Here is a 27,426-nt window from a genome sequence, read left to right as displayed (position 1 = left end):
CAGCCAAGAGGCCTTTAGCTTAGCATAGCTGAGCACAGCACAAAGACTGAAAATGGTTACATGGCTTGCCTAGCTCTGAACAAAGGAAACAAGAAAACACATACAAGCACCTTAACAGAAAACTTCTAATTCATTTTATCTTGTGTGTTTAAAGCTCTGGCAGGCAACTTTGGAAAGAAAACAGCAAGTGTAAGCAACATTTGAAAGTATCCATTCAAAAAATGACAAAGTCAATCCCCCCAAAAAACATGAATGCACACTGTTGGATAATTATCAGATAATGGGTCACTGCCCATCTTATTCTGTTTCGTTAGGATAAGATGGTGCCACAATGGATGCTAAACATAATCATGTTAGCACTGTAACTCCATTCTGATGCTTTTAGCATGCTGATAGTAGCATAAAGATAGAAGCACAAATGCTATCATGGCTATAGGCTGTTTTTTTTTTTTTTTTTACCATATTTGAATTTAGGCTAATCTGCTATTTGCAATTCATAAAAAGATATCAGAGGTGCATCTTCTCATCTAACTCTTGGCATAAAGCTAATGAATGTATTTCCAAAACTGTTTAGCAATCCTTGAATTCCCTGATCGATGTAACTTGTGGAACCGAAATGATTCAAGCTAAATTACAATTATTCACAAAGAATAGAAGAGCTAATACTACAAAAGCTTCAAACATGTTATAAAACAAACATTAACAAAAATGTATAAAACTTTCAAAAGTTTTGAAAGCTGTAAAAAATGTACACTTGTGTCACCATGTTAAAACTCATCAGTACAAACAAATGTTTTCTCTACAAATACAGTAAAAACTAGCTATGGAGGTACATAGTACTGATGGGAGATATTGTACAGAATGAGTACACTAACAGGACTCCTGGTGTACTGCTGGGGCTTCATTCAGGTGGGTTGAGAGAACACATGATATTTTACAATTGGCTGGCATTAGAGGTCCTTGTCAAATGGCTTGGAGGGGTGCCGGGGGTGTGATGCCCTCACCACACAGTTCCTGATTGTTGCTGATCTTCCCAGAGAAGGAAGGTTTGAAAGTCCAGTGATTCTACAAAATAGAGTCTGTGTCAAAAAATAACTGAAAATGTACCAAAGTGCTCTAAAATAAAAAAGAAGCAATACAAAAATGACTCTTACCAAGAGGGAATTATCAGTTCCAGGTGTCTTGTCCGCTGTGGATTAAAAAAAAAAAAAAGAAATTAACTTCAGGTTCATTTCACTTTTGCACAGGCTCCAGACCTGCAGCAGTTTCACCCAATCATAAATCACATCCCGCCCATCCAAGCCAAACCAAAACATATTGTTCACATAATGATCAGCGCATGAAGTCATTGTTTTTCAAATATGAACTTCGTTGGAAGAAATGGATTTAGGTGTAAAAAAATATAATGTATAGAATATAGAAAAATTATTTTTAAAAGTTATTATTTACATCAACAGTACAAGACAGTATCATCTGTACAAGAAAGAGCTGGATACTATTTAGTGCAGCATTTATAGTCCCCATGGCATGAAAAATAAATGTTCACAGTTTTAATCCAGCATTCTGTTTGAAATATTTATTTATCTGCTAAATATATTTCACTTAAGTTTTACATCAAAAATACTGTAATGTCCTGTAATGTCTGATGACTCATCCTGCACTCAGGAGGATGCATTTTTCAGCCAATTAAAAATCCTTGTCGGAGCTAACGATCCAATCAAATTCATCTAACGTTATGTTCTGCCTTCTATCTTGTGATACGTCACAAGATGGCATATAGAACACAGCATGTAGACCAAACAAGCTAACATTTTGCAAACACAAAATTTCAACCCACTGCAGAAGGCCTCCTTCCTTCTCCTCCTTGGTTTAATCCAAGGACAAATATAAGAATCGTTGACACAGTTTGGATGCATGGCAGTGTCAGTGTAAAAGCGGTCTTCAGCTTCAACTGCTCCATAATAAGAAACTTTTCTGATGAACAGACCCAGAGCTTGAATGCACATTAGTGGTTAGAAGACACTGAGGATGGATGAAGACAGCGACAGAAGAGACAGTGGGCGGGTTTCTGTCCACCTGTATTTTAAATGCATTTTTCATCTTCACACCGATAAACCTGAGTTGAAAGCTGAATATTAATTTAAAAAATAAATAAAATTGTTGCTGTTGTTGGTTGGCTGAGGTGGAAGTGAGGTGGAAACTTCAATTGGCAGAAACCTCAGACTTGGCACTCTGTTGAAGCAGATTCAAACACTGTTAAAACTCGTGACAGATTGCTGTTCCCCACAAGTCTGGTTCTGCTCAAGGTATCTGCCAGTTTAAGGGAAGTTTTTCTTTGCCACTGTTGTCAAATGTTGCCAGGTTCTCGCTCATGATGCATTGTTTTGTCCCTCTGATAAAATGACAAAGAGTAGTCTGAAACTTCTCTTTGTGTCCTGAGATAATTTGGATATGATCTGCAGCTATATAACAACAAAAAAAGATTGATTTTGTACTGTTCTGCTGCAACTGTTCATTGACAACTGACCAGGTAATACGGGCCACAAACTGTTCTAACAAACTTATAACAGTTTTGTATAAAAAAAAAAACCTTTCTTGTGCAACTTCGTAAACTGAGTCATTATCTTTTGCAACGTATGGATGAAAACTTGGCCATGGACGCATGAAGACAAAAAAGTATTCATAGATGATGTCAGATTGATCATGATGATGAAAAGGTTGGTGGTTCTCAGATGTTGTTAGATGAAAGTTAGTTGGAAGTATCAACTGATTATCAGTACCTCATCGACGAGTTCCTTTGGCTCACCAGTCGGAGTAGCTTGGTGGAGCAGATGCCCGGGGGAACCGGGTCAGAGTGTCACAATAGGGAGAGCTACATGTACACACACACAGGTACATATATAATGGGATTTTTTAAAAATATATATATATATAAACGTAACATCTGTGGCAAATGTGGCAGATTTTTCACCGTCTGCAGACTTTCAATCATGCGGCCTGAAAATGATCCCTCCACCAATTAACACGGCAGCATGCAAGAAAGCAGAGTCTCCAATCGTACCTGAGTACAGCAAGATCTCCATGGATTTCACACATATGCTCACCATGATTACCTGTATTACCCAGACTGCAACAAAAGAGCAGGGGGTCAGGTGAGAGAAGCAGTGTGAGGACTCCATTGGAAGCATCATGGATGGAGTGATCCTCAGAAAGCATATCTCAAGATGGAAATGTAGTTGGAAAATAGAGGCGGAGAAGACGATGAAATGAAGATTTGTGTCAAGAGGAAGGGACAGAGCTTTTGACTTCTGATCAAAAAGTAAGAAAAATGTGCAGAGATCCAGAGCTCAAGTATCCCGTATGAAACAGGGGAGTGGGAACGTAGAAGAGGACGGAAGGACGCGTGAACGACGGACAAACATTAAAGTGCAACAAGCCACGGGTAAGAAGTTCTGGAGAGAGATGCAGTAAACATGAGGAGAAAATATGAGGAGAATCAAAGAACAGAGAAGGAAAGAAGAGGATTCATTAATTTCATTTTTGATCTTTAGAAAAGATTCAGGAAAAACTAGAAACAAATCGGACAACTCTGAGGCTGGATGTACTCACTCTTCGAAGACGTCCTCTGTGTCCATTCTTCGATAATACTTGGCCAGTTTGATAGAGAAGATAATACTGGGAATCAGAAGGACGCAGCAGCCTCCAAGACCAAACCAGAATGTGTTCTGAAAACACATTTAGAGGTTAATTGTAACATTTGTTTCTCCAGTTAAGCTTTGTATCATCCCTGTCGCATAAAAAATACTGAATTAGTTATAAATTTAAGTCATAAAGAAACAAACATCTTTACGTCACATAAAGTTAGTGAAATGAGTATTGTATTTGAAATTGTATTTTTTTCCCCTATTTTTTAGACATCTTGAAGATTGACGAGCTCTAATAATGTCTAAAACTCTAATCATGTATATATTATACCAATCATGAGTTTCAATCCTACAGATATTTTTTTATCACACAAAGACAAACATTCAAGGCTACACAAGAAGTATATGTTTGTGCCTGGTAATATACACATTACAGGGCACAAACAGAACATATAAATATAAACATGTACAGTACATGTACACACATGTGGCAGCTGGGGCTGCAGTCACTCTGCTGGAGCGTTGATATAAAAAATCTCTGATTAAATTAACCACGGTCTGTGGTTTGTTTGAGCTCTTATTAAACTCCCACAAACTCACATGCATGATATATAGCTTATCTGTAAATATGAACCTTTACAACACTTCAGGGGTCATAGTGCAAACGGTGAATAATCTATGTGTATGTAACTCCCCGCCCTGCCTCAGAACAGACTGTATCTCATCTCAGTGTGTACAAGTGAATGTGTTGAGGGCTTGAGAACATACTGTTCTCATATGTGTGGCCCAATGACTCTGCAGCCTTCATCGCTCCCTCAAACAGTCAAAGAGCCGTTTATGTTTCCAGTCGGAATCCAAATACATGTGGGGAACATGTTCAGTACATACAGCTGCAAAATGAATCAGAGCACCTCAGCAGCCACACATACACACACAGACACACAGACACACACACACACACAGACACACACACAGACACACAGACACACAGACACACACAGACACACACACAGACACACACACACACAAACACACAGACACACAGACACACAGACACACAGACACACACACAGACACACAGACACACAGACACACACACACACACACACACACACACACACACACACACACACACAGACACACACACACACAGACACACACACAGACACACAGACACACACAGACACACAGACACACACACACACAGACACACACACACACACACACACACACACACACACACACACACACACACACACACACACACACACCCAATCACAGTGTTTTGGTGCCTTACCACTGAATCAACTATGAAGCTGCATCCTACTATCTCCATGCTGTCCACAATGTTACTGATGGGTTTGCACTGGGCAACCTCTGTCGTCAACTGTGGGGGAAAATACACACATTATGTATAGTATACAGCAAAAAACCCAAATTATAGATTACAGAGAGTGTGCTCATGACGTCAAATATAAAACCTCAACTTGCTGAGTATGCATGCATCAGTGGAAAGACTCTTCACATGTGGACATTTGGTTCCTGCTGCCTAAACTGTCCTCTATCTTTTTATTACAGACTTCCAATTTCAATCAAAGTGGCTTTTTGGACGAATAAAATCCCTCTGGTTATAATTTACAAAGCTTCTTTTATCTAGAAACCAGAACTTCCTCTTTACTCTAAAGAGTAAAGCTTGATTATTGAAAGTCAGCCCATTTATAAAACCTCCCTGTGAACTCAATGCACTGCAACTAATAAAGACAAAAATCACAAATAAGAAACAAATTAAGACCACCTGGTCTAACCTGAAATGACCATAACCTGGTCGCTGGCGCTCAATGGGTTGAAGCAATAAACAATTGTGCTCTTGCTTCTTGCTGACAATGGGCCTCATTCACCAGTATGTTCTTACTTGATGAAGGACCAGCTTTCTCAGAAAATGCTAACTAAAATAACTTTAACTAAATGCACGACATGTCAATACAAAATAAAAAAAAAATAAAAAACTGTATATAAAAAAACCTTGAATAGACAACAAGAATTAAAACCGAGAATTTACTAATGCATTGACTACATGTTTTAAATAACCATGACATGTATGCCTTTTCATCCTTATTATACTTAAAATATTTAATCTTAAATTAAAGAGTTTACAATCAAGAATGTGACAATGTAGGCTACATACTGAAATGTAACGGTTTTGACTTTCATAGGATTGTCGACCACTCCCACCAATATTGCCATGAAATATCGCATCTGTACTAAAAACCAGCTGATTAATTGGAGCCTTTTTAAGGGCAGGCAGGGAACATACATGATTGTGATTAATGTCCAATAAAGTGTAAAGGTGACAGATCTAGCCTTACTAAAAGAAATTGCAGCCGGTGCCTTCAGAAGAGAGCTCATCTTCAGAGACTGCAAAACACGTTTGAAGCGTGTGATGAATGACTTATCAGCCCATTCTGACTGCCAAGGCATGTACAGTATTTCTGCAATTACATAATTCCCTGGAACAGCATCTAAGCCCCAAGACACACCCGCTTTTTTTTTTTGCCCTTTGGGGCCATCTCTTGCAACTTCTACTTGTCTTCACCTATCTGTTCTCGTCCTGATTGTCTTTATATGGAGAGATGGAGGCGTGGTAGTAAGCTGATTGCAGGTTGCAGGCACGCGCCTGTCAATGTAGAATGATTCTGATTCACTAACATACGCAAGGTGGTGAGAACAAAATTGGCTGGTACGCACGTGTCATGAATCTGACTGACATGAGTGAGACATTTTCTACGCATGTATTAGTGAATGAGGCCAAATATCTCTACTGTAAATACTCAATTCCTAATATTTAAAATGAGACATAGTACTATAAAAAATAAAATGTTAGTATACTCACCGAGTTTTTAACCCATGCTGTGTACTGTTTGAAGTATCCCACTAAGCTCTCAGTGTAGCCCTTTGTCTCCTAGACAACAACAGAGAAAAAAGGATGTTGGTAAATATTTGATGTTGGATTTAATCAGAAAGATAGAGCCTGGACTGAGCTGAGGAACAGATACACATGTTTTTTTCTTAGGATGATTGACCAGACTAAAGCAAGTAAAAGGACAAGAAATGCATCCACATGAACACAGTTATAAAATGCTCATTCCTACCTGTTTAACCACATGGGATGCATTGTGACTGATCAGGTACTCTACGGCATCGATGGCACTCAGGATGTTCGTGACCTTGACCTGGGGGAGGAATGAAATGAAATCCTTACTAATTTGATAATTAAGGAAGTTTTGCATTAAATTATTATTTCTAGTTTATTTAAAGTTAACAAAATGGATATTGATGAGAAGTTTTTCTCCAAGTGGTCCAATGGTTGATTACACCATGTCAAATCATTCCCAGAAGGTTAATACACAACAGTAACACAGTTCATTATGATTTAAATAGGGTATGATAATATTCACTCAGAATTTGAAGACCACAACGATCTGGCTTATTCACTATGTAGTTCACTATACAAATATAGTGAGCTGATTGCAGATAGCCTAAGAGATCAGTGTGGGCATCTGGAGTAATGCAAGTTGAAATAAGTTGAAAAAGTTCTGTTATACTCGCAGTAAGGTTGTACTAAAGTGTTTCATCAGTTTGTTTCTCACCGGTAGGTTGTTGGATGTCATCTTCAGTTGCTTGATACTCTGGCTCATAACACTCTGTGTGAGAAGAAAATATTGTCAACAAACAAACCATCATGGCATATCTAAATACTACTTACCCAATCACATCACTGACACAACATTAACAACACTGCTCAGACAAACACGCACAATGAACACTGTCACATCGCTGTGTGTCAACAAAAGCTTACCCGCGCTCTGACATATTTCTGTCACAAATGACAAGAAAAAGAGACAAAAGGAAAATTGTGATCAGCTAACAAAAACACACGCGTCGTACACTGACAGTACGTCAGTCCATATTATTGGACAAAATGTAAGCTGTGTAATTAGAGCCGTTTGATAAGTGTGGTTTGATAAGAAGATAATGCAAAAAATGTTGATCCTACTTTCAGTTGAGTCTCTTAAAGTGTCATACTTTAATATAAAATGTCAATTGAAGTTAAAATAAACACAAGACACTTGTGTCCTAATGAAAAGGATAGTCACATACACACACACATTCACACATTGCAACCTCATCCAAATGCTTTTGCCCTCCTGATACCTAACCCACCACACGGCCCTTAGTGGCCACCACAACCCAAGCAGCATTGCCAATTTCAAAAACCAGGCTCAGTACATGTGAGCTCCAGGTATTGACAATGCCAATACTATCTACCCTAGTGGCCCCAACAGTTCAACTTTGTTAAGGGACACACATCACCGGGGTTATCAATTGGGCACCTCCCTTCACAACTGTTTTCTCAAGTTATAATGTTTGTTTTTGTCATAGTGTTTTTTGGACACAGGAGAAGACCTGTGTGTGCTTTCTTGTACATATGTACAATATGTACATAATCTAATAGTAGTTCTTTTGTTGTTGGAGAGTTGATTACCATTGCTTGCTCCATAGGAACCACCTGTTCTCTGTGAATTTGTCTGATGCTGCTTGCATGCCCTTTTAGTGCATTTTCCAAAGCACCACGTGGCTGTAAACAAACAAACAAACAAACACAGAAGATAAAGACATTTGTCACAGTTGCACAGTGTGGAGTTTTCTTCAAAGAGCTGTAATAGATTGATCAAGCTTTTGTATAAATTGGTTTTTAACTCAATTACTTATTATTCTTCCCTTCCTTTGATATACACATAGACACAATTATCCCTCTGTGGCATTCCCCATGTGCTTTAAATGGCACAGTTCCTGTACATACCTGTATTTATACTATACATGTGCTATAAATGTGTTAGTGTGTGTGTGTGTGTGTGTGTGTGTGTGTGTGTGTGTGTGTGTGTTCAGGGTGAATGGGCAGCCTGTTCAGGGCTTCAAGCCTGATCACTGAGCATGAAGTGGAAAAAAAAGAGAGAGGCTGTTCCACTGTACATTTGGACTTGTTGGTTAAAGGATATTTTATGTTTGAAATTTCAAACCTCCAGTGTTCAAGTTGTAAATCTATTCACCAAAGAACATAACAAACTAACAAGACTGTTGAAATATGTCCATAAGGATTTCCAGCACAACATTTTTTCAAATCAACTGCCTGGAAAAAAATAATTAGATCCAGCAAAGACAAGGATCTAAAGAGACACTTGGATGTAGATGTCTGTGATGCACAGCACCGTTGTTTATCTGTTAACATAACTTCAGCAGCACAAGTTGACATATATCTTCCTTCATCACAGTTGACTAAGTATTTTCCGTTGCTTTTTAAAAGCTACAAGTGTAACTCAAACAGGTCTTAAGATTTGGGGATTTCAATGATAGGAATCGTCCTGATGCTTTAATATGTTGATCCAATATAAATAAGACTTACCAGCTGGTCGGCCTGAGCCTCCAAGTCGGTAGAGAAGGACAATAGATCCACCTGAGTGACTCCCTTATTTACCTAAAACAACAACAAAAAGGCATTAAATAAAGATGCAGGGTTGATATACAGACACATTTATTGATGTACAGTATCTGTCTGGATTGAGGGAGGTGAGGTTCTATACATGATTTTTTTTTCTCTTTGTATTGCCACTAGGGATGTTTCTTGGGACTAATTTCCCTTTTTAGTAGACTAGTCAACATGACTTGAGGTGAGAAAACACCCAGAAAAGGGTGAGCACAATTTATTCAACATGGCTAAATACTGCCCAAAACCATCCTGCGTGTAGCCTATTTAATTGCTACGGCAAATTCTGCAGTAACAAAATTGACAGCTATTTCATTTGCAACTGACTCGTGTGGCACTTTCCTCTGCAGGTGAAAGAAGCACCCAATAGGTTTGCAGAGTGTGTCTAATGTAAGAAGTGCTAGCACCACTAGCATCCAGTCCTCTGTGTGGGTTAATGTCCACATGTCTGTGCTGACTGTAGATACACAACGCTTCAATCAAGCAGTTATATGCCAGTTAAACCTAACACAGCAGGGAGAGCAGGGCCCACTAACCGAAGCTTCAGCCCCAGCTAGTGGCTGCTGGCTGTGTTACAGCCTGGAACACTTAGGGCCTATGTTAATAAAATATCAATTAGTTTGACTGACTAGCCATTCTAGTGCTGAATAATGAGGATGTTGACGCTTAATCGCTTTGCCAATTGGCATAAAGGAGCAACAATCACGTACAAAGAACATCATGAAACAATACAAAAATACTACTTCTGTCAGCTAGACAATGTTAGCAGGTTAAATGAAGCTAACCTCTACCCACACGTTTACATTAGTGGCGCTACTGTTTATTCTAATACGGGAGTATAATCCCTACAATGTGATACGATACAAACTCAGATTACAGAATGCACAGATTACCTCTGCCAGGTAAGCATCATAGTCAATCTGTCCGATCCCAGAGTTGGCAAAGTTGAGGAGGTTGTCTCTGCCAGCCTGCTCCAGCAATGTGATGTCCCGCAGGTCAATCTTAACGCTTTCAAACACATTGGCCAGATCCTTGTTGTACTGTTGGGAGAAAGGCAAGGCAAGGCAAATTGATTCATATAGCACATTTCAGCAACAAGGCAATTGAAAGTGCTTCGCACAAGAAATCAAAAGCATCATGACAAAGGTCAAAAGAAAACATTTAAATAGGGCATTTAAAAGTTATTGTAACAAACAATCAAAAAAATCAAAGAGAACACAAAATAAAAACAGAAGAAACGGAAGCTAAAAAAATTAAATGATAGCAGTAAAAGACAAGTGTAAAAACTTGAGCTACATAAATAGAGTAATAAAGTTAACATTAAAATAAAAGGGCAAAAGTTACAGTAGAGTTTTTACAGTGTATAAAGTGTTTACACCGCATGTCACACATTCACACACTGATGGAAGATGCTGCTATTTAAATTGGCTATCAAAGTAACTAATCATATTCATATACACATTCATACACCGCCCATGAAGCAGCGGGAGCAACTTGGGGTTAAGTGCCTTGGCAAAGGACACATTGGGCATGTGCCTGCAGGAACTGGGGCTTGAACCCCCATCCTTCCGGTTGAGAGACGACCGACTCAACCACCTGAGCCACAGCCGCCCCAACAAATGTATTTTGGCCCTATACTATTCAGACCTTTACAGACCAGCAGGAGTATTTTAAAACCTATTCTTTTAGAGACAGGGAGCCGGTGTAAAACACGTACCAACTCGCAGCTCACCAGGTTGTCCGATTTTTCTGCTCAAAAGAATCAGCGCTCAAACTGACACTTACCACCGTTCTGTTGAGGAAGGAGTTGATGTTGAACATCGTCTCCAGCTGCAGAGCGTGGTACAGACCATTGTTCTCGAAGCAGTCCCTACGAGAGAAACATGGTACAGTCAATCAATGACTTATCCAGTGCAAGTGCGTGTGTTGATCTATAGCACACTGTTTAAGAGATTGCATGGTATTTATTATAAACATCAAAGAGTAAATAAAACATGGTGAAAACATTTTTATTAAAAACACATTACAGCAAAAAACAACAGTTTATCCTTTTATTTTAATCTAAAGAAAAATAAGCCCCTTGTTTTCCAAGTGATTCTCAACAATGTCTTAAACCAGAATTGTTTTATTATTATTATTATTATTATTATTATTTTTACAAATGACAGTTATCATTTTCTTCTTGGATCAGATACCATACATCTTTTTGTTATGAATAAAATCAGGCTTAAAAAAATAATCTGTTGCAAATCAGCTGTTATCATGTTACCTGTACATGCTCCCCAATGTCAAGTCAATGTTCTCATTCTGGAACAGCATCCCGGGGAGGAAGTTCTTCTTGGCAGGATGAACCAGGTATGGTGTGTCTATGATCTACAAACACACACACACACACACACACACACACACACACACACACACACACACATTAGCACAGGGCCACAGTGTTGTATTTGACGTAACACTCTCGCGCTCAGATAAAACTCTCTCCAAGATAAACACTGAGAGGGCCAGAGAGAGAACTATTCAGGAAGGAGTTGAGTGTGCATTCAGTACCTGGAATAGCTGTCGGTTAGCTAGCGGTTCACAAATCAGCTTCTCCGCGTTGCCACTGGCAACAAACAAGGCGGTCACGATGCCCATCAGCGCCCAGGCAAAGATAAAGGAGAAACCAACCCCACTGAGAGAGAAAGACACCCAATTTGGGAAACATTGTCACACAAAAGCATCCGTCATTCTTTCGTTACCGCTTTCCATCATACATCACAACATCTTCATTCAATTTATTTTCTAATAATCTGATCAAGACCCTGTATGGGCCCACTAAAATGGATTGAAATTAATATATGTATTATGACTTACACCTTCAATACATGAAAATGCATGTTATGAAAGGTTAAAATGATTCTTAATGGTCTTTATTGTGTAGGAGTTTTGTCTTGGTAACGTACGCCATCAGCAGGTTGCCGCCAGTGTTCGATAAGCAGCCCCGGGTTGTTGGTGTAGCTTGCTTGTCGTAGCCACAGGTGCCACACAGCAGCCCGAGGATGTTAAAGGCCACAACCAGGACTACCGTACAGAGTAACGCCACACAGCCAATCCACCTGCAGCACAGACACACATGTTTGTGAGGAGGGCTCCGGGAGAACCGCCTCTGTACATGGGGGGCTGAAACTAACTGCTAGGCTGAAATAATGCTCTGTTTTCCCACACACTTCTGGAGGAAATGATCAATGTCAATCTGTTTGGTTTCTAAATGCTTCCATAAGTTTACTGATTGTTTAACATTTATTTCTGCTGAAACAGTCAAACAAAGAGCTGAGCCTTGTAATAAAGTTGAGAGGAGAACAAACATCTTTCTTCCCTTGATAACATCTGCTTTCAGCCTAAAACCAGGTCTTGAATAACTCCCATTTTGGAAGTTTTCTCATACAATGTGAGAGATGTTTGTGCCCTAACCTGATTAGCAAAAAGACAAACCTGTAGAAATCCATTTGGTCAATCTGTGGGTAATAGGACTCGATGTCTTTCTGTCCTTCGTTGAGGAAAATGGTGAAATTGACCAGAGAGGCTTCCACTGGAAACATCTTGGCGAAGCTGTTAATCTCTGCTCCTATCTTATCCAACATGCTTTTAACTCCTACAAAAAAAAGACACAAACACAAAAATCAAATGGAAGAAAAAAATCACACCTGCCAACTCAGAGGGGAGGCGGGGGTCATTTGACCTAATAAGAAAACAAATACTTACGAGGCAGAGCTGTGGTTTTATCATTCAAAAGAAGGCAGTTGAAAGTAAGACGAGACAAATTAAGAGAAGTCACAGTAGATATAATATAATGTGTAAAGAGGAGGAGGGGGCAGATGGATTAGTCATGCAAGCTAACATACATACAAACACACATGCTTGTGTACCTGAAACAATGTTTTTGGTTTGCTCTTTAACCAGTTTTGGTGTGTCATTGAAAGACGAGTAACCCTGGAAACCAAAAGTAGGAGAGAAATGAGAATTGAATTAAAGATCGAGGATGTTTGGTATGAAAATGATGGGTGAAAAAGAACGTGATAATCAAGGCAATGATGAGATGTACACAGACACTAACCTTTTGTACTATATTGCTGAGGTCTGTTTTCAGGATTACATTGATGTTAGTCAAGGCATGACTGACATCTGCAAGCTGAAAGAGGGAAGTACATGTAAATAGTAAGATATTAAAATACTTGTTACAATTATTTTCAGGTTGTCATCACCATTCATATGCCAGGCGGCCATCTTGAGTTTCTTGGTACCTGGGAGTAATCAGCATTGATACCCAGTTGGGACAGTGTGGAACGGATGGTGTTACAGGTGTGAGACACAGCTCCATTAGTGCAGGCAGGATCTGACAGGGTGTTCGAGAGAGAGGCCCGCTCGCCTGAAAGACTGGCTTGAAGTTTCCCTGTACCCTCCTGAAGAACCTCCAAGGAGGAGCTGACGTTTTCTAGGGCTTCCTTGGTCTCCCGCATGGCTACAGGACAAAGAGGAACGATCAAACTCCAACGAAGTTAAACCATAAGCGGTAAATCTGGTGCTCCTCATAGGAGTTATGCTGTATAAACATACATTCACAATTTACAAATCACCACAGGACTTCACAGATTATAAAAACAACACACAACAACAATTACACTGACCACAGGTCAACAGTCCACAAAGGAAAAACCACAATAGAAGACGTTTTACAGGTAACGACAGTGGTGGAGGATCAGGATCTATAGTTTCTGTAACATACACAATGCACTAACGTTGTAAAAATGAATCCATGTCAACTCTGATTACCTTTGATGGCATTTTCAACTTTTGCTTAAATAAAGATGAAATGTGAGGGAAACAGAGCAAAATAAAAAGGGATTATAAATGGTGAAGATAAGCCCTTAAGCGAAACACCAGGAAATTAAAGTGATTAAACTGCAAGGTCATTCATCTCGCCACTTTATGTATTGCAACAATAAAAAAAAAGACAGATATTTGGAAAACAACAGAGTTTTCCTGAAGTATTGAGGGGTTGTCTTTTATTGGAATAAGAACAATAAATGGCTGAAGAGGTTAATGCTTGATTTCAAAATGTAAAATAAATCACCAGTTACATGTGTTGACAGAACCAGTTGATTGTTTGAGCTCGGCAGCTTCAGTGCTATGTTTCAAGTGGACTGAAAAATAAAAGTGATATAAGATGTAATACAGAGGGATGTGTTTTACCTCCTGCCATACGCAGCGCAGTGTCCAGAGAGGGTACCACCTCTTTCTCCAGCTGACTTTGGATCCTACCGCCCAGCAAAGGCCCAATGTCTGTCAGAAAACAACAGACGAATCACAAAACGACATTTAGACGCTGTGTAGGCAAACTCAGGCAGCCACTAACGCAAGTGAGAAACATTAAACTAAAACTGTGAACATGCTGAGATGACTTACTGTCAAGGTCTGACAGGACTTTGTGTTTTGCCGTGGTGTACTGGCCTGTCAGATATTCAATTTGCTGCCGAAAGAAAAACAAAAAAAACATACATGTTGAGTTAACACAGTACAAAATAAAAACTGTGTTGTTTGTGTTAACCTCAAGGGCGCGTGTGTGTGATCGTGTGAGAGGGCTTACAGCAGGTGTGTTGTTAGCGAACGTCTTCAGGTCTCTCATATTGGTGTTGATGAACCGCCGTGTGTTCTTTATCTTGGTGGTGACATTATGGTTTGCAGCATAGGCAATAAGTACTCCCACACTGGAACACACATAAACACCCACATGTACTAAGGATCAGTCAAGCAAAGAATCACAATAAACACCGTGGACCAGCAGAGGGCAGCATAGCATCATTAAGCTGTATTTCTGCTGAAAGGGCTTCAGCTTCAGCAGTCACTCAGAGACTTGTGAGCAGTCTACAAAGTCACATCTCTCGCTCAGTTGGAGGAGTCAAGTTAGTCTTTTTTTTTTTTATTTACTGTATACACTCTTCCTTAAAGTGAGGATTTTAACAAAGGCCGGCTTAAAAATGTAACATGGCAGCAGCTTTCTGTCTGTCTCTGTGCTGGCCATGAACTAAATCCAACCTCTAATCTGTCATTAAAAACAGCTCACATGTTTGATCCAAATGCCAACAGTTGTGTGACAGAAATAGAATCGTGTATTTTTGATCTGTTTCAATCAATGAAAGTTGAGGCTGTGAGGGACGATGTGCGGGATTCTTTTGTTTCTTCACATTTCTGATGTGAGAGAGCTTAGTTGTCATTTTTTTGGTTCGGTCAGTAACGGTTTTAAAAGATGTTTTCGAAACCTCTACGACTAGCTTACCTTCAAGTCTGTCAAATAAATGTTGTACCTTTTGTGTCGTCATTCGATCGGCTATGCTTCTGTTATTGTTTTCCTGAGCTTTGAAAAAGAATGAATGGTAATAACCACATTATTTCAACCATCTAAAGATATTTAGATTGTCTTGCCAAATGCCCCGAGCATTGAACTGACTAAATGTCGGTAAGGGAAAAAAGAACCTCCTGAGTGAAATATAGGACAACGAGTAATAATCAACCCTGATCAGATGATACCTCCACATCTCCAAAAAGCTGATGAGAGCTAAATGTATGCATGTGTGTATGTTTCTGTGTGTGTGTGTGAATGAGCAAGCATATGTGGGCCTTGAAAGCACTCATTCAGACAGAGAGGCCTCTCAGAGTCAGCCAAGTGGTATCAGTAACACTTAACTGTCCTGCACAGTTTGGATTGTATTTCTCTGACGGTGCACCTGTCTACCCCACAGCAGGTAAACTGCATGTTGTACAAGTTTAAGAGGCTGTAGATCACTCCCCCGGTTATTTTCGATACTTGCTGTTTTTGTCGTTTCCAAACTTTGAGTGGTTAGTGAATAAACTGTTGTTGGCGTCTGACTGAAATGATACATGATAGTGACTTTACTTTCATAGTTAATTCTTCACTTAATTGTCATTCATAGAGATATTATGTAGATGACAGGGGGGGGGGGAGGTTGAAGAAGAGAAGAGACAGCGCAGCTCACTGGCTGGACTCACTGAGGGATGTTGTGGTTGATGATATATAACCTCTAAGCCCATAAGAAGTCACTTCAAGCAGGTCGGGCTGGGTTAAGATTTTAAAAACATTTGATTACTGGTCGCTTTGGGATCTATGACTTTTAGTTTTACAGAATATGCTTCCTTTCCAGTTTTTTTCTGAAAAATGGATCCATGTTGAGGGCCAAAGTATTGTCAGTATCCAGCGCAGTTAATCCAAAACCTTTTGCAGCAGTAAAACCTCTACAGCTACAGTGACACACCTTCCAAACTGGGGTGCATACAGTAACAACAGAAACACACGTATTATACCTTAATACTCTCGTGAAAAAAAAAAAAAAAATAAGATGATGAAGACCCAGAAGAAGGAGAAGAAAACAACTTACATTATGAAGACAGAGGTGCAGACGAGCGATGCGGTGTAGAAACCTCTCTGACAGTCAGCATTCTTTCTCTGTCTTTGGTGCATTTCCCCTCCGCAGTTCTCACAGCAGCGACACACACAGAAACACATGCCTATGATGGGCATGAGGACCACGAATAGGAAACCTATGGTGCCACATATGAGGAACCCAGACTCATAGTAGATCCACTGCAGGAGGACAAGATTCACACAATAATCATTTCCCCCCCCTCATTCAACCATTTCTGAGACAATTTTCTGTGTTATCATGTGGGATTTCAGCACTCTGTTAGCGCAGAACGTTTACCTGCAGTAACAGGACCACATTGTCGGGCTGTGATAGCCAGCGATGGAGGCAGCAAAAACAAGTGCACGTGCAAACACACAAAGCAGAAGAAAGGGAACAACAAAAAACAAAAAGTGATCAGTGATCAGTGTTACAGCCAAGTGATCAGAAAGAAGCAGAAAGTAGAAACTCACATTTCTAAAAAGGGAAAAAGGTATAAATTGTAATCAAAACACTGTGATATCATTACAGTAAGTATGATATTATCTGATTGTAATTGATGCATTTACAAGTTTAAATGCTGGAGACCTTATAAAAGCACAGTAATAAGGCTTTACATATTATATAATAATCTTTCGATGGCAAACAGATTTTGCAAGAACACAGTCTTAGTAAAAACTGCACTCTTATGTTTTTATGACAATGTGAAGCCATCTCAAATTGGGAGTGGCTGTAAGTTTTCACACATCAAACCCTCCTCAAGCCACAGGAGGCCGAACATCACTTAACTATGAGACAATCTTTGATTCAATTTATGGAAGCTACATATACATTTCACATGTATAGTAACAATTCATAATTCATGGAAAATGTTCACATAGCATTAAATTAGAAACGTATTCTCAGTCGTCTTTGAAAACATACCTTTCTCCATTCTTCTATTTTGATTCCCCCCATGTTTTGTTGTATAACTTTCACAATCAGATCTGAAAAAAAAAAAAAAAAGGACAGATACTAAGTAAGCAAGCTTTTTTAGTTTGCAAACATTGTCATGCAGAATTGTAATCCCGTGTACAGCTGTGTTTTACATGCAGTGCACAGCTTGTAGGGGAATCATCTGCCAATTTCGTTCATAATCAAGAACGTTTCCTGTACAGTTTTTGACAAGCTGATACACTGACGTACAAAAATCGATCTATCTTTTTCCCAGGCAGTACAAACAGATTATGCATACTGATTTTTTTTTATTTCCGAGAACAATATTACAAATGCATCTCCTCATTTGTCTGGCACTCCTCATTTGTTTGAACCGTGTAGAGTGCCTGTGAGGATGCAGCTCAGTCCAGCTGTCTGTGTTTATATGGGTCAGCCAACACTAAGCCTACCTGGATGTTGACTCATACACACTGTTAACTTCCTAAGCAGGTAAACATTGGTTCCTGTAACAACACACATTACTTGTATATGTGCCAAGAAAACAAACCCACACGTGCTGTGTACATAGGTACATTTAAACACATGTTGCAACATACATGATACACAGATGTCCTTCAATTAAAAGCTTAAAGAAACAAGAAGTCTGTGTACTCAAAGCAGGGATGTCATGTATTACAGTGAATTTAATTAAGCAATGTTATGAAGTGGAATTGTATAGTATTCTACTTAACTTTAGTTTAGCTATTTTTTGTGCTTATAATTCTACTGCTGTAATTAAAAATATTGTACTGTTTACTTCATTCAAGTTTACAGCTTAAGTTACTGATTTCTTTCTACAGATGTGTTATGATATTTTTGTTTAAAACAGATGTTTTATATTAAATACAACAAGAATTAACAAAAAATAAGTCTCATGATAGATCAAACTTCACATCAGTATATAAAGTTGTTAACATTAGACTTAGCCCTTAGCAGCTACAGTCATGGTGATTTAATTACTTCTTGGAGTTGTCATTAATTCACCGTTAATCATGATGTGATAGTGTAATATTAATTTTTCTCAATTGGGCAATTCTGCTATTTTAAATTATTACTTGTAACTGATATTTACAACAAAGTTTTGTTGCTTCTTATACTTGACAAAAAACATCTGAGTACCTCTTTCACCACATCAACAACCATATTTATCTAGTATGAAAAATGTAGCTTGGACTTGCTTAAAGCTGCATAAATAAAGCTAAATGGACTTAAACTTGTACAGTGTAGCTCTTTTCTAGTCTTCTGACTACTCAATGCTCTTTAAACCACAGGTCACATCTACCATTCATACACATTCACACTTTACATAGCAGAGGTGTATTGAAGCAGGTCTTGGTTGGCACAAGAGGTGACACTGCACACAACAAGCAGATGGAAGCAAGTTAAGTATGTACATGCTGACATAGCTGGTTACACACATGGCACATCCCATGTTAATCTGCATGGACCAATGAGGCAACTTTAAACTGGTCTGGCATCTTGTTTTTGATGGTCGTTGGCAAAGAAAAGCAGCTAATAATCTAATTTAAAACGAAAATTAAATCAAATCCTTCAACAAATAGTTGAACAGTTAGTTGTGGCTTGATTTCTACGTAAAAAGAAAACCAAAAAAGTAGTCGTTTTAATGTAGTAGCCACAGTATTCCAGGTTGATGGATTTGATTTTTATGATTGGTTGTAAAACAACCAAACTTTATAATAAAGTGAAGTCTATACATTCCCCTTTCCCATTATTGGTGAAAGTAAAAATGTCTTTCTGCTGAGTAAAAGGAGACTTTGGTTATCCTTTGTGGCCATATGGATAATCCTCTCAACACCATCTTCCCCGTCTGCCGATAGTCAGCTGCCTTATCTTTTCTCAGATGTTTACCAACTGTTCATGAAACGTGTTTACCTGAAGGAGACCCCAGACTGTCATTTAAGGGTAAAGACGTCTATATTTATTTACTCTGCAGATGCACTATATGCGCACATCTGAGTCGTGTAGATGCCACCTGCTGCTCATCTACTTAGCATTAGCCACAGAGGGCAGTTAAGCTAAGACAGCTTATTTCAGTGACCCAGTATAAGAGTTGTCTCCAGCAAATGAAAGGAAGAGGGGGGGATAAACAACCATTAGAATTAGACCTGTACGGATGAAGAGACCACTGCCTAACTAAAAGCCACGTGTCTGCGAGAGAAAATGTACACTCAAATATGGCCTTTGTGTGTTGTGAAGAGCTACCTTTGATTAACCAGCAATGTCAGTACAGAAGTAGTAAATAAACATTTTGTGTTGTTATTTTTAGACTCAACAGAGCTTAAAGAGACTTATGGGCCAAAAGTGTTTAACTCAAGTTAAATAAAGGGAATTTAAAAATAGATTAAGCCTGATGGGAGTTAGAAATGTCAACATCAAACACTGCTGCTAGTTGTCTGTAAAGATGTTTAAGTCAGAACGTAGAGCCCTCTCTTCCCGTAAAGTGTAAATATAGACAGGCACAATCCTATATGCTGAACAGCTCTCAGAGATTACAGGAAGGTGTGAACATATCCTTACGCAACCCCATAACCATCTCATTACTTGTCACATTTTAGGGTCTTATTTAGAGTAATATAACAGTCTGACGCTGGTGCAAACAGAACAGTGACAGTCTGGAAAATGCCAGTACATTAGCTAACATGTTCGCCTTCATGGTGCAACTACAGGGGAACTTAAACCAAGATATAAATAGAAGTTCGCTTTTTGATCTTTTTTTTATTTTTTTTATTGAGTCAATATGTTACAACTTCAATTACTTGAGCTACTACGTTATAACCAAGAAAATCAATCACTGAGTGTTGGACGGTCGGTTTCTAAAGCTGTCGGTAAGTTAAAAACAAAGTTAAGCAGGCACCCCGGAGACAAAGTCCTCAAAGCATCAGGCACTGGTTTCCACTCCCATAACAATTACCTAATTATCATTTCCTTGATTCAATCTGGTCTACAGAATAGAAGAAGATATACTTTATTAATCCCGCAAGGGGAAATTCAATATTAGACGATAGTGATTGTTGTATATTTAGTTGACATCAATAAGAATTAGAACATTGGAAAAAAATAAGAGAAGCAGGAAGCAGATTTTTTTTTTTTCATTTTTGATTAAATGTTTAAACAACGAATACATAAAAATGGGTTTCAATTTTCAGTTTAAAGTCTTAGAAGCACATGTTAAATTTACAAATTATCCCTGCACTCATGTTCACTTAATTTGTCTGTCTACTCGCCGTTATATTGTATAGTTTCTGCTTATAATATGTCTACACTCATGCACTTTAACTTATGTCAATACTGTCCATTTACAACTCTGTTTTTGCACATTTACATTTAATCTTCCTACTTAAGTAATGCTTAGTGAAATCCTGGTTGTATATATTCACATTCTTATTTTTGATATCTTTTAGTACTTATTTACTTTGTATTTAATATTATATTGTGTTTGGATTGCTAACATTGTGTTTTTTACTCATATTGTGTGTTTGGATAACCTGCTGCTGTAACGCCACAATTTCCCAGTTTGGGATCAATAAAGTAATTCTATTCTATTCTATTCTAAACAGTATCTATGTGTGAAGAGAGACATCAGCAAATGTTGTCTTTTTGTCCACAAAAACCACGGCAAGAGTTACTCTTCAATCTAATAATAAAATTACAAGACTTGTAGCTGGTTGCTGTCTACAGTAAGATATGTGATACACAGCAGCACTGCGCTATCCTCTGTGTGTTCGGGCAGATTTAAAAGGATAAATACAAAACGACAACTTTTAAAATCTCTCCCTTGTCTTAATTATCCCCATCAGACAACTGATTTGTCTTTCTCTTGATTCTGATCTTATTCAAAATGTCTGTTAACAGATAAACAACTTGTCTACGACCAATCACAGTAATTAAGGCGACAGACTACACCAGGACTATGACCCACTTTCTGTGCATGTTTGTGTGTGTGTGTGTGCCTGACTGTGCTTGCATGTGTTTATGTGTGTGTGTGTGTGTGTGTGACAATGCCATCTGTAGCAGTTGTAGCTTTGTAGTGTTAGCATTAGCCCCGTGGATGCTAATCCTCTAATCTACCCTGTGTGTACCAGAGTGGTAAGACACTGCCTCCTCACACAGTGAAAGAGTCCAAAATGCATCGTAAAAGAAACTTTCACACAGATTTAAGAAGGAACCAGCGATGACCCCGTAGCTGTTATTCGTATTTTACCACAAATCGGATCTATTTTAAGTATTTGACCTTATTTATATCTGTTTAAGATACTGTAAATCATTATTTAGATTTGTCATTGTGGTTTGTTGCTGTTATTATGTTTAGAGCTCTTGGAAACATACATTGTGTTGACTGTGCGTATTTAACTAAGCTTTTACCTGACAGCATAACAATTAAACAAAATTAATATTGCAATGGTTTGTGGAGGAATTTGCCTCTGACTACACCACGTGCCCGATTAATAAATGGTTAAGTGTTATGAGATTGTTCAACCTCAACAATCCACCTGATCTCTTAAGTCTACTCAATTAACTTCAGTTCCTCAGTGTCCTTCACATCAATGTGCCTTCCTCCACCTTAACATCACCCCAGCCTTTGCCCTGACCACAATCCCCTCTGCCCTAGCTAATAATAACCTCACTAGAGCTCCCAGCCTCAACTTCATTCAGCCTCAGGAAACACCAGGGAAGCCTGGGTCTTTTTTAAGAAGTGCAATGATGAGCTTGTATTGAACAGAAGCACCTACAGAATCAAGGAGAGAAAACCATTTTGAGGAAAAGCAAATGTTTAAATAAATGTAATCAGTAAGTTAATTCTGCCATGTTTCAACTTTTGCTTGCTCCAGGGTCATTATGTGTGGATGTATCTTCTTCTTAAGACAACATTTCAAATATTTAGCCACATAAATGTCTTCTTTATTCATACTTTATGTGGTTGATACTATGGCCCAGTGATTAGATTAAAGAAAAACCGAGGCCTGGGTTGTTGTGTTGCTCTCTCACCCAAAATAAACCTGTGGTGCACAATAAGTGACCGAGCAGCGGCTGTTCTGCCAGAGAGAGTAGGCTGAGACAACACAACAGAGGTGCACTTCGCCACACTCGTCTGTGAGTTGGCATCAAACTGCTTTAATTCTCTGCTTGCCTCTGATTGGGTCTCATTCGGCATCCATGGCGTGAACAGGATTACTAAAACAAAGAAATAAAAGATCACTGATCTAACTGACAACTGTCTGACCTGACACAGGTGACAGTGGTTGGATCCATCGAGAATGAGTGGATAAGGTCCCAAATCAAATTTGCAATTACCGCTTAAAGCTGTACCAAAGTCATAACTTTAAGATTGTAACATTGACGTTCTTTGTAGTGTTTTAGTTATGATGAAGGATTTGGCTACTTTTTTTTTTTTTAGAGGTTTTGGCCTAACGACTGAATATAATGACAAACTGTTTCAAACTTGTTATTCTACAACACAATATACAATACAATATATATATAATACAACAGTCTTTGATTGACTCTGCGTCTATCGGTAATGTGATTAAAAATGATTCATGACTCAGAGGACCTGGCAGTTTAGGGAGCACCATGGTTACCTGAACTCGCTAAACCTTGGACTCTTGAGTGAACTGTGATTAACCTCAGGGTAGGTGTCCTTTTCCTGGCCCGTTTCCTCTGAACTAGCTGTGTTATTGTCTCTGCATAACTGTCTGGTCTGCAGTGAGGTCTTGATGGATCACCGGTCTTGAAGCTGCCGTTATGTGCACACTTACAGTTTTATCTTTTATTTGCAAAAAAAAAAAAAAACCTGAGTTACAGCTTTGATTTAATTGAAATATCTTCAAAGAGTTATTCATGTTTTTATCACCTTTCTTCTGGGTTAGTGTGATGTAGAGTTCACAAGCCTTAGTAAAAAACAGTGATTACATGGATTCAGGATGTCCAACATGCAGTCACCGGATTATTAATTCTCAAAGCATGATTATTTATGTACTTTATGAACTTCCTTTAAAGTAACATTCACTGAGAATCGATTTTAGTCCTGAGTTTGGAGTAGCTTCTAAATCACAACTCATCAGACTAACGTATGAGCTGAAAGATGTTACGATGCCTTTTTTTTTCTGCCGGACACCAATTCTGATACCTGAACTATTTTTGGGACAATATTAAGTAATTTCCACGCCTTACAAAATGCGAATACTGTAATTAGAAGTATGCCAACTCTGCTTACCCTGTTTGGTGACCCCACACATTTGAAGTTTGAAACACCAGATACATTCTTTTTTTATGGAGGGATTTTCAAGTGAAAAATCTTGTCAAGTTGCTGACATTTCGCTTACTCTGACTAATGATAAATTCTTCTTCTAAAACCATATAGCTGTTGTTTGGTGGCCAAGGACGCAGGAGAAGAAGAAGAAGAACTTGGGGGTTATCAGACGGGTTTCCTTTGGTTCTATTCTATCTCTTCATGTTCTTGTTTTCTTTGTAACAATATTGGTTGAACGTGAGCTGTCACCTTGCATTAATCTGTCATTTTCTATTATGTACACTTAACAGTGCATGTGAAGTGCTATAAAGTTTTCATTAATATAATAACCACATTTTTTGAATGTTCGAGTAGTAAGTATTGTTTGAAGTAGACATGATCTGTGATTTAGGAGTGCACAACCTCCATTCAGGTGGTCCCCACCTGTGTGTGATGATACTGGAAAGTCCCTTGCAGCAGGAGCATATGGTCCTTTGGATTAAGGTATTATGTGGTGATGCAGGTGACTGAGAAAGCCTCCTCTAATCGCTGATCTGCTAATTGATTAGCCAGCCAGCAGCACAACCCTGGACACCAAAATGGCAGCAACTTAAAACCTTCAATCCTATTGCAGCGTGTCATCCTCCAACGTGACCACTCACAGCACATAAACACACTTGGAGTTGGTTGTAGCTCTATATAGCCGTCACTAGGTTACTAAACAACCCCAGAGGGGCAGAAAATAGAATTCACTATTTTTATATTGATCAAGCAACAGCCATGATCACTATTCAGTATTGTTAAAGCACAGGCCCTGAGAGGATCACTTATGAGCTATAGCAGCTATTGATCCTATTAATCTGATCTTAACATTGGTTTATGAGCTCAACAGGCACAAAGTTAAAGCATGCAAGCCCTTCACCCTGTGCTTGTGCTCGTCTGAGCCTGTAGCGTTTTAATCACAGGCAGCCACGTATAGTGTTTTTTGTAGAAGTCGTGCAACAAGTCAGACATTTAAAAAGAGCATAAACATTGTCAACGTGCAAACAACCCGTGCCATAGAGCTCTCTCATGTTTTGAATGTTTTTGGACTTTGCTGTTTAGTTTAGACGTACAAAAGGTCAGCCAGAGCCTCTGATGATGAGGCCAGTGGTTTGTAACCTTATGAGATTTTGACCCCTTAGAACAAAGCAAAGGCAACTTGTGAAACCTCACTACAAGTTCTGGGCTCCGGCTCAGTGCTGACACAGAGCTGTGAGCAGTTGTGTAAAAATACGTTTTCTTCATGAATTGTTTCATATGAAGATTTACTTGGGACATGCAGATGCATCATTTAACTAATAATTGAAACAAATCGAGAAGAAAAGGTCAGAAAAATAACTCACAGTGATAGTTATATACATGTGTCTTTGTTATGTCTTAAGTTGTCTTGTTACCCTCTTCGTTTTATCTTGGGACCCCCTCAGTTGGGTATCAAGTTGAGAACCGTTTAAAAGCTCAAAGTAAAATACTAAGGGTTGAAAATACTAACATGTGCTGTGATAGAAGGAATACAAGTTCTGCTAGTTACAGCTGACATCCAAAAACTTTTACAAAACTTACTCTGACAAAGATATTTTCACACACGATTATTGTTCACCTTAAATCAATTCACTGTTGTTGACTACTTTTTCCTGCATTTTATTATGTAAAAGTAGTACAGCTCCTAGCGTTGATGTATTCATTCTTTCATTATCATGATTTCAATTTCTACTCAATCCTACAACAGCAGCAAAGGATTATGAACTGTCAATTTAACAATAGATTAATCAAAAAAAAGAAAAAATGGTCTTTAGCCAAAATGTATTTGTTGCTTTTCTTTGTAGTTCATGAATGTAAATAAGAGTCTTTTCTTCAGAAATTGAAATACCTCACTTTGGTCTCTCACATTTTTTTTTTAAATATTATTATGTTAAAATAAATGTAGTGTCAAACGAATTATTATCACAACGTGGCAGATATTATGTAGGAATAATTCTGTACTTAGTTCTTAAATTCTATTTTACTTTAATTTATCTGAGATTATTATCTTAATTCTGTGGTTCTTGAACATTCATCCCAGTATACAGAGTATGGCCATTAGAAAACATCTGCAGGGACATAAAGTTGAAATTCATAAAGGTCACTGAATCCATTGGGTGAAGAATTAAGAGTAGCCTAACACCTGTTACTCAGGTAGGCCTTCTGAACATTCAAGTGCTTACGATTATTTGATGGTAATAATGAATGACCTATATATCCAAAGTAAAAAAGTGCATCCCTGACATTTTTCATGTTCGTAAGAGGAACAATAAATAGAGTGAGATGCAGAAAGAAGAGCATTAATGTGGAGGAGGGGTTGGTTGGGGGGGTGGGGGCGATTATCTTCTCACCTTTAGGAAAGGAGTTGGGTTGAACGACGTAGAGAAACGCATGGACGATGTTGAAGAGGATGCCCACAGGTCCTTGCTCGTGGTACGCGTGGGTATTATACACCGCTGCAGGTACAAACCCAAAATCCAACGGTTCCACAGGTGGAGGCGACCGCTGTCTGCGAGAGTCTTGCCGGACCACAGCAGGGGCCCCGTCCCTCTGTTCCGCCTGATGCTCGGTGCTTGTGGCCCCCCAGCAGAGCAGCAGGACGAGCCACCTTGTCCACAGCATGGCTCAGAAAAGTCTAGCTTCCGAACTGAAAAAGAAAAGATAAGACAAGAGGGAAAGAAAACTCCCGGCCCGGCTCACACTACAGTAGGCTATAGTGGGAGGTTGGAAGGGGGGGTGGGGGGGGGGATGAGACACCTGTCCCTCACGGTGCTTTAATCCTCGCAGCCAGCACAGAGACGACAGTTCGAAATAAATCTTTTAAAAGTAACATCCAGCGGTCGAACACCTGGTAGATGTTAGCTCCTGTTTTGTCGGAACGCACTCTTTAAACACATCATCGTCCTGGAGTAAAGTCAGCAGCTCGGAGGACCGACTGCCGAAGATGTTCCCGTTATTCCCGGTGTCCTTACTCACTCTCTCACCGGTCGGCAGCTTGCCTTAATCTCGCAGTGCACGCAAAACTCCAAAGCGCTCGTGACCAATTCTGCAGCGCGCGCGCGCGACACAGCAGGGTTCAATCCCCGTCTTTCTCCAGCAGCTACAGCAGCACAGGTAATGTTTACACTCAGGGCCAACTTAACTCATCACTCAAATGTAATGTATTTTTTAATCTCCATCGCATTAAAACGGTGCTGATTCGTGTCTTTTGTTCATTCTTTCATTCATTTAAAAGTCAACTGAAAGATTTTGCTTAACTTTTGATTTGTCTTTTAGAAATAGGCTACAAAATAATCTGTTGAAATCGGTTTTCCTTATAGGATGAGTTTTTGTGTGTTTTCCTTTAGTTTAGCCTACATCAAAAAATATCTTTTACTCAATCAATACTGGACAAAACAAAATAGAATCTAAATAAGACAATCATCCAATCAAGAGATGAACTCTTCTCTTCTTGCAGATTTATAGGCTATAAAATAATAAAAAATGATCGAC

The 27,426-nt window shown here is 38.9% G+C and overlaps 1 protein-coding gene across 12 annotated transcripts; it reads right to left on the bottom strand.

Moving 5' to 3' along the window:
• Positions 1-26,942, bottom strand: prom1b (prominin 1 b). Of its 12 annotated transcripts, XM_061056644.1 has the most exons (29): positions 26,286-26,939; positions 17,574-17,635; positions 16,950-16,976; positions 16,626-16,831; positions 14,819-14,939; positions 14,638-14,701; positions 14,425-14,514; positions 14,005-14,028; positions 13,476-13,693; positions 13,289-13,363; positions 13,089-13,164; positions 12,667-12,823; positions 12,138-12,290; positions 11,743-11,866; positions 11,456-11,559; positions 10,972-11,056; positions 10,080-10,226; positions 9,106-9,177; positions 8,188-8,280; positions 7,501-7,518; positions 7,292-7,345; positions 6,794-6,874; positions 6,535-6,603; positions 4,942-5,031; positions 3,610-3,725; positions 3,062-3,127; positions 2,781-2,872; positions 1,155-1,189; positions 1-1,065 (listed from the first exon to the last, which is right to left on the bottom strand). In XM_061056644.1, exons 1-27 carry the CDS (start codon positions 26,554-26,556, stop codon positions 2,803-2,805), a joined length of 2,733 nt encoding a protein of 910 aa, XP_060912627.1. In that variant the 5' UTR covers positions 26,557-26,939; the 3' UTR covers positions 1-1,065; positions 1,155-1,189; positions 2,781-2,802. The 12 variants fall into 12 exon arrangements, with proteins under 12 accessions (XP_060912627.1, XP_060912688.1, XP_060912713.1 ...); XM_061056705.1 differs by lacking the exon at positions 3,062-3,127; XM_061056730.1 differs by lacking the exons at positions 3,062-3,127; positions 14,005-14,028.
• Positions 26,943-27,426: the final 484 nt, after the last annotated feature.

The sequence above is a fragment of the Labrus mixtus genome, chromosome 2, assembly GCF_963584025.1.
Source record: "Labrus mixtus chromosome 2, fLabMix1.1, whole genome shotgun sequence".
In the NCBI taxonomy this organism is placed as follows: domain Eukaryota; kingdom Metazoa; phylum Chordata; class Actinopteri; order Labriformes; family Labridae; genus Labrus; species Labrus mixtus.
Note: the sequence above shows the minus strand (reverse complement) of the source record. Positions and strands in the feature narration are given on the sequence as shown.

Excerpts from the sequence above, each read along its gene's own strand:
- prom1b (XM_061056635.1), bottom strand. The coding sequence starts at position 26,556 with ATGCTGTGGACAAGGTGGCTCGTCCTGCTGCTCTGCTGGGGGGCCACA. Across the intron at positions 8,281-9,105 it reads AGGCTCAGGCCGACCAGCTG|CCACGTGGTGCTTTGGAAAA; the intron begins GTAAGTCTTATT and ends GTTTGTTTACAG. Across the intron at positions 3,726-4,941 it reads GCTTCATAGTTGATTCAGTG|AACACATTCTGGTTTGGTCT; the intron begins GTAAGGCACCAA and ends ATGTGTTTTCAG.